The 17,839-nt window shown below is 41.3% G+C and overlaps 1 protein-coding gene across 1 annotated transcript in view; it reads left to right on the top strand.

The window, feature by feature from the left end:
* Positions 1-17,839, top strand: part of LOC139167142 (dystrophin-like) — a 1,540,372-nt gene that overhangs the window by 61,548 nt on the left and 1,460,985 nt on the right. The window contains exon 4 of the mRNA XM_070751563.1: positions 14,653-14,771. Within this exon, the coding sequence (XP_070607664.1) occupies positions 14,653-14,771 (119 nt within the window). The remainder of the gene's footprint in view (positions 1-14,652; positions 14,772-17,839) is intronic.

The following is a 17,839-nucleotide window of genomic DNA, read 5'->3' on the forward strand; positions in this document are numbered from 1 at the left end:
CCAAAAAAATACTGACGTTGAGTCTGTTTCTGGTCGTATACGACCTGAACCAAAACTTTTTTTTACGTACTTACATTTGGTCTTTTTGAAAACATTTTTCAATGGGAAACTAGTTTGAACATTTCTGAACATAATGATATGAAAATTGAACTGAAAAAAATGATGCTTACATTTTTATTTGATCAAAAAGGGCCCCCCCCATTTTTTGAGCATTTCATGTCAGTTTATATTTTTTTTAGGCTACAAATCTCCAAAACTTTTGATATACTAAATTAAACATTCCTGATCATAAGAAAAATAGAAATAAATATTTTATTTCTCTTATTTGGTGCGTTAAGTCCATTAACATTCAATGAGATCCATTTAGTCTGTTGGTCCATATTTGTAAATTTTTTATTTTTTCCTATCTTAAGGCTTTTGCCTTTCTGTTGCTGATCTTGTCATAACTCTTACTCTCTTTTCCTTAGCCACTATTTGTTTTTCAAATTCTTCTGCAATTACAATATTTTCAAGTGCTGGTGATAGTATTGGTTCCATCCCCCATGCTGCTATGCCCAATAAATGTTCTTCAGACAGTTCCAATAATCCTCCCTCTGCTAGTGATCATTGAGCTGTTTTTGTTCCATTTATTTTTACTTGTGGTCACTGTTCCATGTAAGCTGTGCGTGTGCGCGCCCCCCAAAATACCCCCCGCACACCCTTTTCCATGGGTGCGCACTCCCCATCCCTCTTCTGATGTTTTTGCTAACACAGAACTGCCAATACAATACTCAGATTGAGGATTCCTTTTTCCGCAGTGCATTATTTTACATTTGGAAACATTAAACTGCAGTTTCCATTGCTTTGACCATTTATCTAGTAAAACTAAATGATTTACCATATCACAGACGCCTCCAGGAACATCAACCCTATTGTACACTTTACAGTCATAGGCAAATAGGCAAACCTTCCCTACCAAATCTTCCCCTATGTCACTCACAAACATACTAAAAACAATAGGACCCAGAACAGACCCTTGTGGCACACCGCTTGTAACCTGTCTCTGCTCAGAATACTCGCCATTAACAACAACTCTCTGATGTCTACGCTTCAGCCAGCTGCAAATCCACTGAACTATCTAGGGATTAATTTAATTAATTAATCACTAATTTATCTATCAGCTCTTTATGTGGAACCATATCAAAGGCTTTGCTGAAGTCCAGACAGGCAATATCCACGGCACCACCTTCATCCAATACCTTTGAGACATAGTCAAAGAAATCAATGAGATTAGTCTGACATGATTTGCCTTCAGTAAAGCCATGCTGATTTGGGTCCAATAAGTTACTGCTTTTTAGGTGCTAATTTATCCTCTTTTTGAGTACAGTCTCCATCATTTTAACTACAAATGATGTCAAGCTAACTGGCCTGTAGTTACCAGCTTCTTCTCTACTGCCCTTCTTGTGGATAGGCACAACACTGACCATTCTCCAATCCTCAGGAACATCTCCTGTTAACAGGGATTGGTTAAACAAATAAGTCAGGGGGGTAGCAATGACAAATCTGAGTTCTTTAAGAACTCTGGGGAGGATGCCATCTGGACCCATTGCCTTATTTATCTTTAATCGTTCAAGTTCTTCTAAGACATCGGCTTCTAAGATCACTGGAGCTGAATCTGTACAGCTGGAACCAATGCTATATCCATCTATAGTATTATACTGTAAGGTGTCTTTTGAGAAAATTGAACAGAAGTAGCTATTGAAATGGTCAGAGACCTCCTTATTCCCATCAATGTATGTATTATTGCCGGTACTAAGCTTCGTGATGCTGCAGTTTTTTTTCTTCCTATCACTAATATATCTGAAGAAGGTTTTATCCCCTTCTTTACAGATTTGACAATTTCTTCCTCTTTTGAGGCTTTAGCAGCATATATTATCTGTTTCGCCTCCTTCTTTCTCATTTTATACCCCTCTATATCAGCTATACTTCCAGACTCTTTTTACCTCCTATAGGAAGTCTTTTTTTCATTGACTATAGCCCATTGACGTTTCTCAGATTACCCTCTTTCAAGTAGATTTTAGTCCCCCCCCAAAAAAAACTCACCCAGGTGGCTTCACTTTGCAATTTATTTCTTTGCTGCCACACTTTGCCATGCTTAAGGGTGAGACGTACTTCTAGTGAAAACTGGTCAAAAGGGACTGGTTCCATCAGGGTTTTGCACGCACCATGTGGATCTCCAGATTTTCCCATCTCATTGGTGCAGGAAAACACCCCCAAATTGCCAAGGAATGGCTGGCCTCCCCCTGAGCTTGAGAAAAAGTTGCCAACTCGCACAGACGAAGCCACACACACCCCGGTTCATATTTTCATTCATTTGACGTATACTCTCTTTGACTGATTTAACCACTTGATTCACATCTGCTTCACAAGTTTCATCTCTTCTCTCAAGTTTTGAAACATATTTTTTATTTCTGCTATTTTCAACTTTTCTGCAAGACTTGGATATGCTGGTGGTGTAATTGCAGGGTGGGGTGGTGGTTGCTTAGATGCCGTTTTAATAATCCAAACCAAAAACAAGCTGTATCCAATCAAACAATTGTAATCCATTCCAACACTTGTAGTCCAACCAAATAGTTGTAATCCAAGTCAACTTTTATTTGTAATCCACAAAATATATTGTATCCAAAGTATACATACATACATACATACATACATACATACATACATACATATTTGAAAAACAAATAGTGGCTAAGGAAAAGAGAGTAAGAGTTATGACAAGATCAGCAACAGAAAGGCAAAAGCCTTAAGATATGAAAAAATAAAAAATTTACAAATATGGATCAACAGACTAAATGGATCTCATTGAATGTTAATGGACTTAACGCACCAAATAAGAGAAATAAAATATTTATTAAACTTTAAAAATTAAATATGGACATAATTTTCTTACAAGAAGTACATATTAAAAATCAAATAAAAAGCTTTTGGAAAATAACTCTTTAGGAGAATTGTATGTTTCATTAATTGATCAGAGTAAAAGAGGAGTGGCAATATATGTTAAAAAGAATATAGAATCCAAAGACATATATTTTGATCAGGAAGGAAGAATTTTAATGGTTGAAATAAAGATGAACAATCAAAATATATTATTGGTTGAGATTTAGGCACCAAATGATAATCAAGAAATATTCTACATAAAAGACTACATAAAAAGATTAATGAATTAAAGTATGAAAATATTTGTATACTAGGAGATTTTAATGCAATATCAAATATCGGATTGGACTATAAGACTAGCGAACAAAATAAAACAAAAAGGATACTTCCTAAAACCTTTTTCAATATGGTAGATGAATGGAACCTGATTGATCTCTGGAGAGATAGACATAAGAGAGAACAATACACCTTTTTTTTCGGCTAGACACAGATCTTGATCAAGAATTGATATGATATGGACCAAGTTAGAATTAACAAAACAGATAGAAAAAGTGGATATTGAAACGAAGGTGTGGGTGGATCATAATCCTATTACTATACAATGGAAAGGTAAAAGAAAAAGACCAAGATGGATTTTAAAGAGAGAAATTTTACCAGAAAAAGACTTTCAATTATTTATAAAGAAAGAGATGGCGTTTTTCTTTCAAGAGAATAAAACAGGAGACACTACCATACAAATTCTTTGGGACATGGCCAATGTTCCCTCAATTTTTATTTTTATTTTTTTGGTATGGGCGGAAAAGTATAGTGTCTGAGCGGCAGTCCCTTTGGGACTGGGTGGCATAGAAGCATGAATAAGTAAGTAAGTAAGTAAGTAAGTAAGTAAGTAAGTAAGTAAATAGGAATTTTTTTTGCTGTGCGTAAGTGCACCATTGTGCTTACCATCCCTGTCCTACTGTTTTCTTTTATCATTATTTACTACTTATGTTATGCTTATACAAACTACAATCCTATACTTGTTCAAATGAATGAATGCATGAATGAATGAATAAAAAAAAAATAAAAAAACTTCTGCGGCTTAACTTCCTGGCTCCAATCCTTCCCCGCAGGGAGGCGGAACCAATTAGGAGGTTCCGCCCCAGACACCTAAAGGATCCAGAAGGCTTCCAGATGGCGCTTGGGGTTATTCCAGATACACTTGTCCACAGTTCGGCAGAGTCTCTTGCTGAGGCCTGGAACAAGGCTGCAGGGGAGGCTCTTGACCGGATTGCGCCATTGCGACCTCTCCGCGGCACTAGACCCCGTAGAGCTCCATGGTTCAACGAGGAGCTCCGGGTGTTGAAGCGCCAGAAGAGACGTCTGGAGAAGCGATGGAGGAAGAGTAAGTCCGAATCCGATCGAACACTTGTAAGAGCTTATATTAAGACTTACAAAGTGGCGCTCAAGGCGGCAAGATGCGCGTATCATGCCGCCTTGATTGCATCAGCGGAATCCCGCCCGGCCGCTCTGTTTAGGGTAACCCGCTCCCTTCTTAATCAGAGGGGAGTTGGGGAGCCCTTGCAGAGTAGTGCCGAGGATTTTAACACGTTTTTCGCTGATAAAATCGCCCGGATCCGAGAGGACCTCGACTCCAAATGTGAAACAGAGTCGCCTGACAATGAGTCAGTTGAGGTGACTGGGGCTAAATGTCTTTGTCCATCTGTCTGGGAGGAGTTTGACTTGGTGACACCTGATGAAGTGGACAAGGCCATTGGAGCTGTGAGTTCTGCCACCTGTTTACTGGATCCATGTCCCTCTTGGCTGGTTTCGGCCAGTCGAGGGGTGACACAGAGCTGGGTCCAGGAGATTGTCAACGCCTCCTTGGGGAGGGGGTCCTTTCCGCCCCTTTATAAGGAGGCGGTTGTGCGCCCCCTCCTCAAGAAGCCTTCCCTGGACCCAGCCGTGCTTAATAACTACCGTCCAGTCTCCAACCTTCCCTTCATGGGGAAGGTTGTTGAAAAGGTGGTGGCACTTCAACTCCAGCGGTCCTTGGATGAAGCCAATTATCTAGGTCCTCAGCAGTCTGGATTCAGGCCCGGCTACAGCATGGAAACTGCTTTGGTCGCGTTGATGGCTGATCTCTGGCGGGCCCGGGACAGGGGCCTGTCCTCTGTCCTGGTGCTCCTTGACCTCTCAGCGGCTTTCGATACCATCGACCATGGTATCCTTCTGTGCCGGCTGGAGGGGTTGGGAGTGGGAGGCACTGTTCTTCAGTGGTTCTCCTCCTACCTCTCCGGTCGGTCGCAGTCGGTGTTAGTGGGGGGTCAGAGGTCGACCCCGAGGTTTCTCCCTTGTGGGGTGCCTCAGGGGTCGGTCCTCTCCCCCCTGCTATTTAATATCTACATGAAACCACTGGGCGAGATCATCCAAGGGCATGGGGTGAGGTATCATCAAGATGCCGATGATACCCAGTTCTACATCTCCACCCCATGTCCAGTCAACGAAGCAGTGGAAGTGATGTGCCGGTGCCTGGAGGCTGTTGGGGCCTGGATGGTTGTCAACAAACTCGAACTCAACCCAGACAAGACGGAGTGGCTGTGGGTTTTGCCTCCCAAGGACAATTCTATCTGTCCGTCCATTACCCTGGGGGGGGAATTATTGACCCCCTCAGAGAGGGTCCGCAACTTGGGCGTCCTCCTCGATCCACAGCTCACATTAGAAAAACACCTTTCAGCTGTGGCGAGGGGGGCGTTTGCCCAGGTTCACCTGGTGCGCCAGTTGCGGCCCTATTTGGACCGGGAGTCATTGCTCACAGTCACTCATGCCCTCATCACCTCGAGACTCGACTACTGTAACGCTCTCTACATGGGGCTACCTTTGAAAAGTGTTTGGAAACTTCAGATCGTGCAGAATGCAGCTGCGAGAGCAATTATGGGCTTCTCCAAGTATGCCCATATCACTCCAACACTCCGCAGTCTACATTGGTGGCCGATCAGTTTCCGGTCACAATTCAAAGTGTTGGTTATGACCTATAAAGCCCTTCATGGCACCGGACCAGAATATCTTCGGGACCGCCTCCTGCCGCACAAATCCCAGCGACCGGTTAGGTCCCACAGAGTTGGCCTTCTCCGGGTCCCATCGACTAAACAATGTCATCTGGCGGGACCCAGGGGAAGAGCCTTCTCTGTGGGGGCCCCGACCCTCTGGAACCAGCTCCCCCCTGAGATTAGGATTGCCCCCACCCTCCCTGCCTTTCGAAAACTCCTTAAGACCCACCTCTGCCATCAGGCATGAGGGAACTAAAACACCTCCCCCTTGCCCATGTTGTTTTGTTGATTGATTGACTGTGTGCCTGTTTTTTATATATACTGTTTTTATGAGATTACTAATTTTAAATTGTAATTAGATTGGTGGGCATTGGATTTGGTATTATGTACTGTGCTGTTTTTTTATTATTGTTGTGAGCCGCCCCGAGTTTGCGGAGAGGGGCGGCATATAAATCCAATCAATCTAATCTAATCTAATCTAAATACAACTAGAGCAGAGAGCATGACAAGTGCAGCATCAAACAAAGCAGCAAAAAATTAAAAAAGACAATTAGAGTGGAACTGCTCTGCTAATTACACCCCCTCCCCCCATTATGTTTTTTAACAATTTATATCTGTTTCCAATTCCTCTTTCTAACTCAATACAGGCAGCGTCCCTCACTTCAAGGCCAAGGACCTATTAAACAGACAAACAAACATCAATGCAAAAAAACACAGCTCACCCTGTGTCCAAAAAGGAACGTCCAAACTCATAGGCAGTGAAACAGATACAAATCCTAGAGAGGACCATCTAATAGTCCCTTCCCTTGTTTTAATACTTTTATTATGTTTTAAATTTTGGTTGTGAGCTCTAGAAAGCGCATACACAAGTACAGATACACGCAAGCAAGTGCACTGCAATCAGTCCCACGAAGGGAGGGTGCTTCAGAAATCAAGCCCCACACGACGGCCTTCCCCCTTTGCTGCTGCATAAATCACATCCAACCTATCGGATCGGGCTCCAGACCAAAAAACCCTGTCCAGTCCCAACGCCACGCACCCCAGAAGACACCCACAGAGAGAGAGAGAGATGCGGGGGGCCCTGCCTGGCCTTTTGCATGCAAAACGATGCCAACGGGTCCCAAAGCGATCCACAAAATAGGGGCAATTCCCAGCCCTTCCCTTCTCTTCTCCTCCCCCTATCCAAGTCTCCGGAATCCCCCCCCACACCGGCAAGATCGTCTCCACTTAACAGGGACAGGAATGCATCTCCCAGCTAGGCCCCTTATACAGCTCCCCCCACGCAGCTTAGGATGAGGCTACCTTCCTCACCCCACACACCGGCTCTTTTTACCTGCTGATCTTCTGAGCGAAGCGGCCATGGCCGAGCTAAGGGGAGATGATCTTGCCGACCACAGAGGAGTCGCATAAACTTTTGCTCCTTGGCTCTTTCGCCACCACCGTGGGAGGATCCGCGCTGGGCTCCGAAGTTTGCAAAAGTTTCTGTGCCTCCTCTGCGTCCGGGAGGCTCGGTGGGGAAGGAGGCCATGTTTGGGCGTGGAAGTCGGGCACCAATCTTCTGCCTTCTGCCTTCTCAGGTCGCAGGGGAGGTGGGCGCATGTGACGGCAGCCCCACACAGAAAATAGAATAGAATAGAATAGAATTTTATTGGCCAAGTGTGATTGGACACAAAAGGAATTTGTCTTGGTGCATATGCTCTCAACGTACATAAAAGAAAAAGATACATTTGTCAAAAAGCATGTGGTACAACACTTAATGATTGTCATAGGGGTCAAATAAGCAATGAAGAAACAATCAATATTAATAAAAATCTTAGGATACAAGCAACAAGTTACAGTCATACAGTCCTAAGAGGGAGGAAAAGGATGATAGGAATGATGAGAAAAACTAGTAGAATAGAAGTGCAGATTTAGTAAAAAGTTTGACAGTGTTGAGTGAATTATTTGTTCAGTAGAGTGATGGCATTCGGGAAAAAAACTGTTCTTGTGTCTAGTTGTCTTGGTGTGCAGTGCTCTGTAGTGACGTTTTGAGGGTAGGAGTTGAAACAGTTTGTGTCCAGGATGCGAGGGGTCAGTAAATATTTTCCCCACCCTCTTTTTGACAGGTCCTCAATGGAAGGCAGTTTGGCAGCAATTGTTTTTTCTGCAGTTCTAATCCTCTGAAGTCTGTGTCGGTCCTGTTGAGTTGCAGCACCAAACCAGGCAGTTATAGAGGTGCAGATGACAGATTCAATGATTCCTCTGTAGAACTGTATCAGCAGCTCCTTGGGCAGTTTGAGTTTCCTGAGCTGGCGCAGAAAGAACATTCTTTGTTGTGCTTTTTTAATGATGTTAGGTGACCATTTTAGGTCTTGAGATATGATAGAATCTAGAAATTTGAAGGTCTCTACTGTCTCTACTGTTGATACTGTGTTGTCTAGTATTGTGAGAGGTGGAAGGGTGGAAGGGTTTCTCCTAAAGTCTACCACCATTTCTATGGTGTGTTCAGTTCTAGATTGTTCTGGTCACACCACAAGGATAGTTGTTCAACTTCCTATCTGTAGTTGAAGAGCCAGAGCCGGAGAAGCCAGGGGTTTCTCTCAGCCAACAGCTTGGGAGGGGCGGATCAGCTCTCAGGCGGGGAGGAATGGCGCTGGTTCCTGGGCACGGGCTTGGAAAAGGCTGCGCCATCTTTGGAATTTGCGTGCGCCACAGCACACTGTGCAGGTTAGAAGGAACAGTAAAGCCTATTTTAGAGGTCTAGTTTTGACTTATACAAGCAACCGAAATAGACAAATTTTTGGATATAAAAATGATCTCAAAAAGAGACATAGAGAACTGGAACAGTCTTTACAATTAGATCCACAAAATATAGAAATTCAGGAAACATTTGACTTGACCAAGCACAAATTAAATTTGATGGAAAATGAGGAAATAGCTAAAAACATTTTAAAAAACGAGGAAAATTTTTTTTTAACAGGCAAAAGGAAAGGAAAGATAAAGTATATAAAGTAAGGAAAGATAGAAGGAAAAATGGATAAAATACTTACAGGATAAAGAAGGAGAATTACAATATAAACAAGATAAAAAAGAAAATAATATGGGAATTGTACCAAAAATTACATAAATAAGATGTTATCGAGGATGAAAAAAGTTGTCAATACTTAGAAAAGGCAAATTTACCTAAGATTTCAGAAACTATTAGGGAGACATTGGATGCTAAGATAACAATGATAGAATTGTCGGAAGCTATTAAGAAACAAAAGAATGGTAAAACCCTGGACCTGATGGACTACCAGCGGAGGTTTATAAGGTATTTGAAGAGGTATTTGGACCTATCCTTTTGGATTTGATAAATGAAATATTTATACAAGCTAAAATTCTGGATACTTGGACAGAAACTTACATATCTCTGTTACCAAAAGAAGGGACTGATACACAAAAAGTAAAGAACTATGGGCCAATATCTTGTTAAATGTTGATTATAAGATTCTTGCATCAATTACTGCAACTAGACTTAAAAGATACTTAAATGAATTTATACATTCAGATCAGAATGGATTTTTACCTAAAAGACAAATTAAGGACAATATGCGTTGTTGTGGTTAGCTCTGGCCCAGCTCTTGCCCCAAGGACTGTGGATGTGGGGGAGACATCCACATGCTGCAGGCCTGTTTTGCCCCCGGTGGAATCTGATGATGAAGGCTCATCTGACCAAGAAGACATGAGTGACAGGGAGGAGGAGAGTGTGGCAGACAGCTCAGAAGGAAATCAATTATCTAGCTCCTCCTTGGATTCAGAACAAGAGTTAATGATACAGCCACGCCTGCGGAAAGCGATGCATAGGCAACAACTGAGAGATTATTATCAAAGAAAATGAGGCCACCTGTGGTTGGGTGGGGCTGTGGTAATTAGTGAGGCTGCTATAAATAGCAGCCTGTGGGTTTGGCCATTGTGGAGGATTATCTGATTGTGGTGTTTTGTGACTGCTTTACTGACTTTGACATTTTGTGTGCTGATTTTTCCCCGCTTTGAAACTAAACCAGAACAAAGTGTGTTTCACTTTGTGAAAGAAGAAGGACTGTGAATTGCCTCACAGCTGCAAGCTAAGTATCTCAGAACTGATAAGGGACTTGTACAAATTACCAGTTTTTTTGGAGACGAGTGCTCTTTGCTATACCAAAAGAGGGCTTAGTTTAAGTGAATTTTCATTATAAAGAACATTGTTTCGAATTTTCAAACGTGTGTTTGTCTGAAATTTGTATCTGTGAATTTTTGAGAGGAGTCTACCAGAGAGCCCGACAGAACAATGCATATAATTTTAAATACTTTAGAATATTATGAACAGCACACTGAAAAACAGATGGCACTGATGTTTCTGGATGCACAAAAGGCTTTTGACAATTTAAATTGGCAATTTCTAAATAGGTAATTACAATATATGAATTTTGGAGCGAGGTTCTTACATGTCATATGTTGTGATTCAGTCTGAGGCTCCTCAGGGAACGGCTGGAACTCTGCCGGCTCCATGCTCAGAGGGGGAGGACGAGGAACAGGAGGACGAGGAGGACCAGGCAGACGGGGAAGAGGAATGTCAGGACGAGGAGGAGGGAGAACAGCCTGAGACCCCCGGGGGGGAGCTCTCCTCAGCGAGTAGCCTGGAATCATTAGATGAGAACGCACAAGCCATCATAGATATGAGGCAGAGAAGGGCAGCACAACGAAGGGGACAATTAGCCAGGTATTTCCATCCCTAATAGGCAACAGCTGGGTTTGGGTGTGGTTCTCCTCAGAAAGGTTGAAAAGGCAGGCCCGCCCTTCCTGTATTGTGGAGAGTTATCTTTTGGGAGTCCTGTGACCTTGCTTCGATTCTTGGTGTCTCTGATTCTGGCTTGTGGCCTCGAAGGCTGAAAACTTGGGGGAGGCGTGGGTTTTATTATCTACAGTGGTGTGTGTGCCAGCAAGAAGCCTGTTGTATTGTCTGGCCGTCGTGACTCTTCTGTGAAGTTTCATAGCATTCCAGTTTGTAAGAACAGTTTTTGTTATCTGTGTTTGTTTTCAAAGATATAAAATGACTTTGCTTTCTACCAGCGTGTCTGGGTACTCTTTTTAGTTGGTGTTGACGTCTGGGGGAACCCAGACAGAACATCATAGAAGCAATTTATAATAAACAGTCGGCGAGAATAACTGTGAATGAAGAGATGACTGATAAAGTAAAAATCACCAAAGGTACAAGAAAAAGCTGCCCATTATCACCACTGTTATTTATTTTGATGTTAGAAGTACTGACTAGGGCTATAAGAGCAGACAAAGAGATTTTGGGCCTCAAAATTCGAGATGAACAATACAAACTGCAAGCATTTGCGGATGATTTAGTTTTCATTCTGGAAGAACCACTTACTTCAGGCCCCAAACTCCTAAGTCAAATTTAGAAGTATGAAGAAGTAGCAGGACTTAAAATCAATAAAGAGAAGAGAAATATGATTGTAAAAAATATGACAGAAAACCCAAAAACTGATTTGAAGACACTTTTAAACATACAGGTAGTGAAAGAGGATAAAATACTTGGGAATTCAGTTAACAGCAAGATGTTCAACATTAATGGAAGAAAACTATATTAAACCGAAGAAACAAATTGAAACTGATTTGCAAAAGTGTAAAAGCTTGCAGTTGTCATTGATGGGTAGGATTGCACTAATTAAGATGAATATCTTACCAAGATTGCTTTTCTTATTTTCAAACATGCCAATTAAAATTAATAAAACCTTTTTTAACAATATGAATAATATAACAACTAAATTTATTTGGCAAGGAAAAAGACCAATTATTAGTTTAAAATGCTTACAAGATATATGAATAAGAGGAGGATTTGAACTTCGAAACTGGCATTTGTATTATCAAGTGGTGGCAATGACATGGATTAAAGAATGGACAACGCTCAGAAACAAAAGGCTTTTGACTTTAGAAGGGGACGATTTACAGATAGGATGGCACTCATTTGTATGGTATGGAAAACGGACTATACATAGGTACTTTCAAAGACATAGCATTAGAAATTCTTTAATTGAAGCTTGGAAAAAAATTAAAAATAAACATTATTCTAGAGTACCTTATTGGACTGCACACCTTTGGAAGCTCAGATACACCCCAGCAGAGTACAGTGGAATAAAATTTCAAGATACAATCATACCTCATCTTACGAACCTAATTGGTTCCAGGGGGAGGTTCGTAAGACGAAAGGTTCGTAAGACGAAACATTGTTTCCCATAGGAAACAATGTAAAGTCAATTAATCCGTGCAACCAAAAAAAAACCCCGCAAAAAAAACACTGCCGCCCGGCTGTCACCTTTTAAAACAGCCTGGGGGCTTCTCAGCGACCTCCCGAACGCCGAAGCCAAACCCGAACTTCCAGGTTCAGCATTCGGGAGGCCGCCGAAAAGCCCCCAGGCTGTTTTAAAAGGTGACAGCCGGGCGGCAGGGCTTCCCAGCAGTCTCCGAACGCCGAACGTGGAAGTTCGGGTTTGGCGTTCAGCTTCGGGAAGCTGCTGGGAAGCCGCCCGGCTGTTTTAAAAGGTCACAGCCGGGCTGGGGGGCTTCCCAGCAACCTCCCAAACCCCGAACTTTTGCCGAACTTCCGGGTTCGGGAGGTTGCTGGGAAGCCCCCCAGCCCGGCTGTGACCTTTTAAAACAGCCGGGCGGCTTCCCAGCAGCTTCCCGAAGCCGAACACCAAACCCGAACTTCCGCGTTCGGTGTTCGGAGACTGCTGGGAAGCCGCGCGGCTGTTTTAAAAGGTGACAGCCGGGCTGGGGGGCTTCCCAGCAACCTCCCGAACGCCGAACCCGAAAGTTCGGCAAAAGTTCGGGGTTCGGGAGGTTGCTGGGAAGCCCCCCAGCCCGGCTGCGATCTTTTAAAACAGCCGAGCGGCTTCCCAGCAGCTTCCCGAAGCCGAACGCCAAACCCGAACTTCGGCGTTCGGAGACTGCTGGGAAGCCGCGCGGCTGTTTTAAAAGGTCGCAGCCGGGCTGGGTGGCTTCCCAGCAGCCTCCCGAACTGAATCCGGGGTTCAGAAAAATTTTGCCTCTTCTTACGAACTTTTTTTGAGTTACGAACCGGCGTTCGGGAGGCTGCTGGGAAGCCCCGCCGCCCGGCTGTCACCTTTTAAAACAGCCGGGAGGCTTACCAGCAGCCTCCCGAACACCGGTTCGTAACTCGAAAAAAGTTCGTAAGAAGAGGCAAAATTTTTCTGAACCCCGGGTTCGTATCACGAGTTGTTCGTAAGATGAGGGGTTCGTATCTTGAGGTACCACTGTATAAAGATTTAATAGGACAGTCAAAAAGGTTGACTGTCTTTGGCTTTGGGGAGTACCGGGGAAAATTCCAGGTTGGTGGAGGCTATTTCCCGGTTGTCGGTGGCTGCTGGGAGGCATCAGCTGGGCGTCGGGGAGGAGATCAAAGGTAGTGACTCCTTGCTTCATTTCCCGGCTAGCGGCTTCCTTTTGCCGCACAAAAAATCCTCTCCCTCCCCACAGTAGTTTCGGCTAGCTTAATTAACTCGAACATTCTCTCCCATCCTGCACAATCTCTTCTATAGTCCCCACTTACCCTCTGTCCAGGATAGCTGAAGTTTGAGCCTGTGCGTGATTGCAAGGATCTGAAGGTTTTTGTTCTTGATTTCTTAGCTGAGCTTTGCAGAGGCTTTTCGCTAGAAGTCCTTCAGGGTCCTTTTGACCCCAGCCTCTGGCCACTGAATGCTTAGTATTCTTGGTTTGTATTTGAATGAATGACTTTTGATATTTAGCTTTTTATAATGTCTTAAACTAACTATTTATATTAATTGGATCCAATTGTATTTTGTACACTGTTTTATTGTTGATACGTTGTGAGCCGCCCCAAGTCCACGGAGAGGGGCAGAATACAGGACACAAATCCAATAAATAAATAAATTATACATATTTAAAACTGTTAAAATTTTCTAGTATTTTTACAGAAGGTACTTTTCTACAACCTGCCAATTAACCTAATTGCCCAATTAGGTTAATTGGCAGGTTGTCCAGGCACTCCTCCCCAACCTTATCCATCACCTGTAGAAATTATTTTGCTGTCCATGAGAAAACTCTGTATTGTGTCCAGCAAAGCATTCTATCCTCCTCCCCTCCTTCTCTCCACTGTGAGGCAACTGAGGAACAAGAAAATAGCCCCCGCCAGGTTGGTTTTGAAGTTGACAGTATTTATGCTGCTATAGTATGTCTGCCTTGTAACATTTGGGGAGGGAATTATTTCCTATTTTAATTATTCTGAAACCATGGGAAAGATTTAAAGTTGGTTTTATACTTGACTTCATAGCCTTGAAAATTCAAATGGATTGTTCTTAGTGAAAATATAGTCACAGATTAATACAATTAACAGTCTAAAATTCCACATTGTTTCTCTAAAATGGGATTTCTTCCTACCTTTAAATTGTTTAAACCTCAAATATTTAATGGATATCATTTGTGCTTTTGTTTGATATTTTACTTTTATTAGATAATTTTTTTTACAAAATATTGTCTGTAGAAGATGTCACTCTGGCTATCTGTAGTTGTCTTAACATTTGGGATTCAAACTATGTATGTATATGTGTGTTTGTCTGTGTCTGTCTCTGTGTATGTATATGCACACACAGACATACAGAGATATGTGTGTGTGTGTAATTTTAAAAGTAACATTGTGCTTTCTTCTTTTCACCAGGCCAGATCTCTTCAATTGGGATGATGTGGTTTATCAACAGTCCGCTGTGCAGCGATTAGATCATGCATTCAATATAGCTAAACAACACCTGGGAATTGAGAAACTCCTTGATCCTGAAGGTTTGTGTAGATAGTATGTATGCTGCTCAAAAAAATAAAGGGAACAATCAAATAACACATCCTAGATCCGAATGAATGAAATATTCTCATTGAATACTTTATTCTGTACAAAGTTGAATGTGCACAACAGCATGTGAAATTGATTGTCAATCAGTGTTGCTTCCTAAGTGGACAGTTTGGTTTCACAGAAATTTGATTTACTTGGAGTTATATTGTGTTGTTTAAAGTGTTCCCTTTATTTTTTTGAGCAATGTATATATAGATTATTTTTTCACATAAATGATTCAAAAATAGATTTATATTTTTAAATAGATTTCAGATATATTTTACTCCTTCATTTTCCATGTTTTATTGTACAGATTTCATTTAGGGCGGTGAGCCTTCAGAATTTAGTTTATTCTTCGTTATTCTCTTCAGGATAACAAATATTAAAGGATTCAAAGGATGTGGACTAACATTATAGTCTTACAGTTCACATTTTAAAAATATAGCCAACATATTATCTTTTATTTATCGTTATGCATCCAACTAAAATAAGTCCTATTTTTCATAGGTTTTTACAATTAGGAAGTCTTTCTAAAATCCCTTAATACTTTCAAAATTATGTGTTTAAGTTCTGCAGATCATGTTTCATAAATCTTTATTTTTATACACATTTCACTTTGTCTATGTCTCATTCAGACACAGAATTTTATAAGTACTGTATATTGTTTTCTCCAGAGTTAATGTTTTCCTATATGGTGTTTATTTAAAAATATAGCAGGTCCAGTTTTGCTGGAATTCAAAACTGAATCCTTATTTTCTGATAGAGTAGGGGGAAAATGTTTTCTGCACATTGCTGGCTATTGTGGGAACCAATGGTGTTTCAAACCAAGTATATTTTATGTATTCTCCTTAATATTTTATTTCTAAAATTAAAGATACAAAATCAGCAATTACATCTATTTACCTCAAACTTTCATTTTATTATTATTATTATTATTATTATTATTATTATTATTATTATTGTTATTATTATTAATTAGATTTGTATGCCGCCCCTCTCCAAAGACTCTGGAGACTGTAAATTGATATACAAACAAGAAAATTTCATCAAAATTTAAAAAGTAAAAAAGCCAAACACCCATTCTGGAATTTTTGAGTTATAACTGAGTACACTAAGCTTCAGATTCTTTAATCATACTTTCAATTTGGTATGAAATCATATTGAGCAGGTTCAAACCTAATTAAAACTGTTTATAAACTAGGCCTAAGCAAAATGTTGAGGTCCATGTACATTTTTATATTAAATGTCTTTGTCTAATATAGTGATATTATTCTAAAAAATAGAAGAATTACATATACATTTGAACTTTTCTTGACTTTTATCCAAATATTCACATTTTCACTGTCCCTATAGCACTGGCATTTGTCCTTTTTAATATATTTGACAGGAAAGAGTAACAATCATTAGCTTGAAATTCTTCTCTAGTCCTCATAATTAATTTCACTTTAATAAATTTACTCTTAGAAGTTCAGTTTCTTTTTTTGCTTCAATGTATCTAAAATAACATTTTATGTTACTTAATAATCACCAACATTGTATACATTTCATGAATTTAATATATCAGTGCTTTTTTATCAATAGTATTTCTACAAAAGAAGGCAGTTCGTATATTAAACTCCTCCTCTTTGATGAATGAATGTTGACCAGGCTTATTATGTATTATGGCTCTTATTGATTTGCAAGATATGTTGTAATCTATGGCAGCTTTTCACACCCTGATAATCTGAAAATGTATTGGACTAAAATTATTAGACTTCCCAAATAATCTATTTGAAAACTAATATTACTAATTATTGCAACCACACTTTGTACATGTATATAGACTAAATTTCCAGTGATTTCAATCAAATTTAAATCCAAATACAGATATAAAATTGCACTGGCATCACTTGAGTAAATATTAGGGGTGAAATTCTACTGGTTTGGAGCACTTCATGCATACCGGTAGCAACAGGTGCCGGTGATTCACCAAACTGGTATTGACGGCTGGCTGATGAAGCCCCTCAACTAGTACCCGAGTCACCACTTGCTTATCCTGCCCTGTCCAATCTCTGCTCTGCAGCTTGCCTGCCTGAAGCTCTGTATCTATAAGGATTGCCTCCCTGTCTAACTTAAGAAAGCAAGGACGCCTGAGCCAGATAGTCAAATGGATCCTTTATTAAGCAGATGTGAAAGCATTCCATTCAAACCAACATCCTTAGGCAAAGCAGGTAGAGTTAAAGCAATAGCCAGAATGCACAAGTGTGAAAAGGGTTTCTTTGGGAACTAAATAAACATATGTTTCCCTGAGCACCTTCTGTTCCCATGAGATATTCTATATTGCTCCTCCCTGTTCTGCCTGGCCCCAGGCCACCCAGAAACGAAATAATTAATCAAACACACACACACAGAGAGAGAGAGAGAGAGAGAGAGAGAGAGAGAGAGAGAGAGAGAGAGGCTTGTAAAAATAAAGCAAAGAGGTGTTCTTTATATTCAGAAGGAGTTTCAGAGCAATGTTAGTTTAAGAGTCCAGCAGGTCAGAGTTTATGTCAGCCAAAACTCATGGTTCAAATGTCAAAATGTCCAAAGATATCCACGAAACCACAATTCATCAAAGTCACTCAAGAACTGAACAGATAAACTCCCACATTGTCATCTGCAAAACTCCCCCTTTTCAAGGCTGTGACATTCTTAACACCTGTGACCTAGAATCTGTTTCTCCTTTGGTGCAGCTGCTCTTGGCGTTCCATCATTCTCCTAACCTGAACATTGAGAATAGGATTGTTCATTATGTCCTTCCCCTCTGATTCAGAGGAAACCCTGTCTGGAGATCTGAGTCTCCATTTCCCTCTCTGTCTCTCCAACCCCATCCTCATTCCTGTCTCCTTCTGGTTCACTGTCTGATTCCTTCTGTGATTAGATGGATCCCACTCTTCTGAGTCAAAATCAGCAGCCATAGGAGCTGGCCTGAAGCCAACCACAGCACCTTCCCCCCCGGAAGCCCCCCCCCCCCAGATCCTGCGCAGAAGACGGGGCTTGTTCA

This window comes from Erythrolamprus reginae, chromosome 4 (assembly GCF_031021105.1).
Source record: "Erythrolamprus reginae isolate rEryReg1 chromosome 4, rEryReg1.hap1, whole genome shotgun sequence".
Taxonomy (NCBI): Eukaryota; Metazoa; Chordata; class Lepidosauria; order Squamata; family Dipsadidae; genus Erythrolamprus; species Erythrolamprus reginae.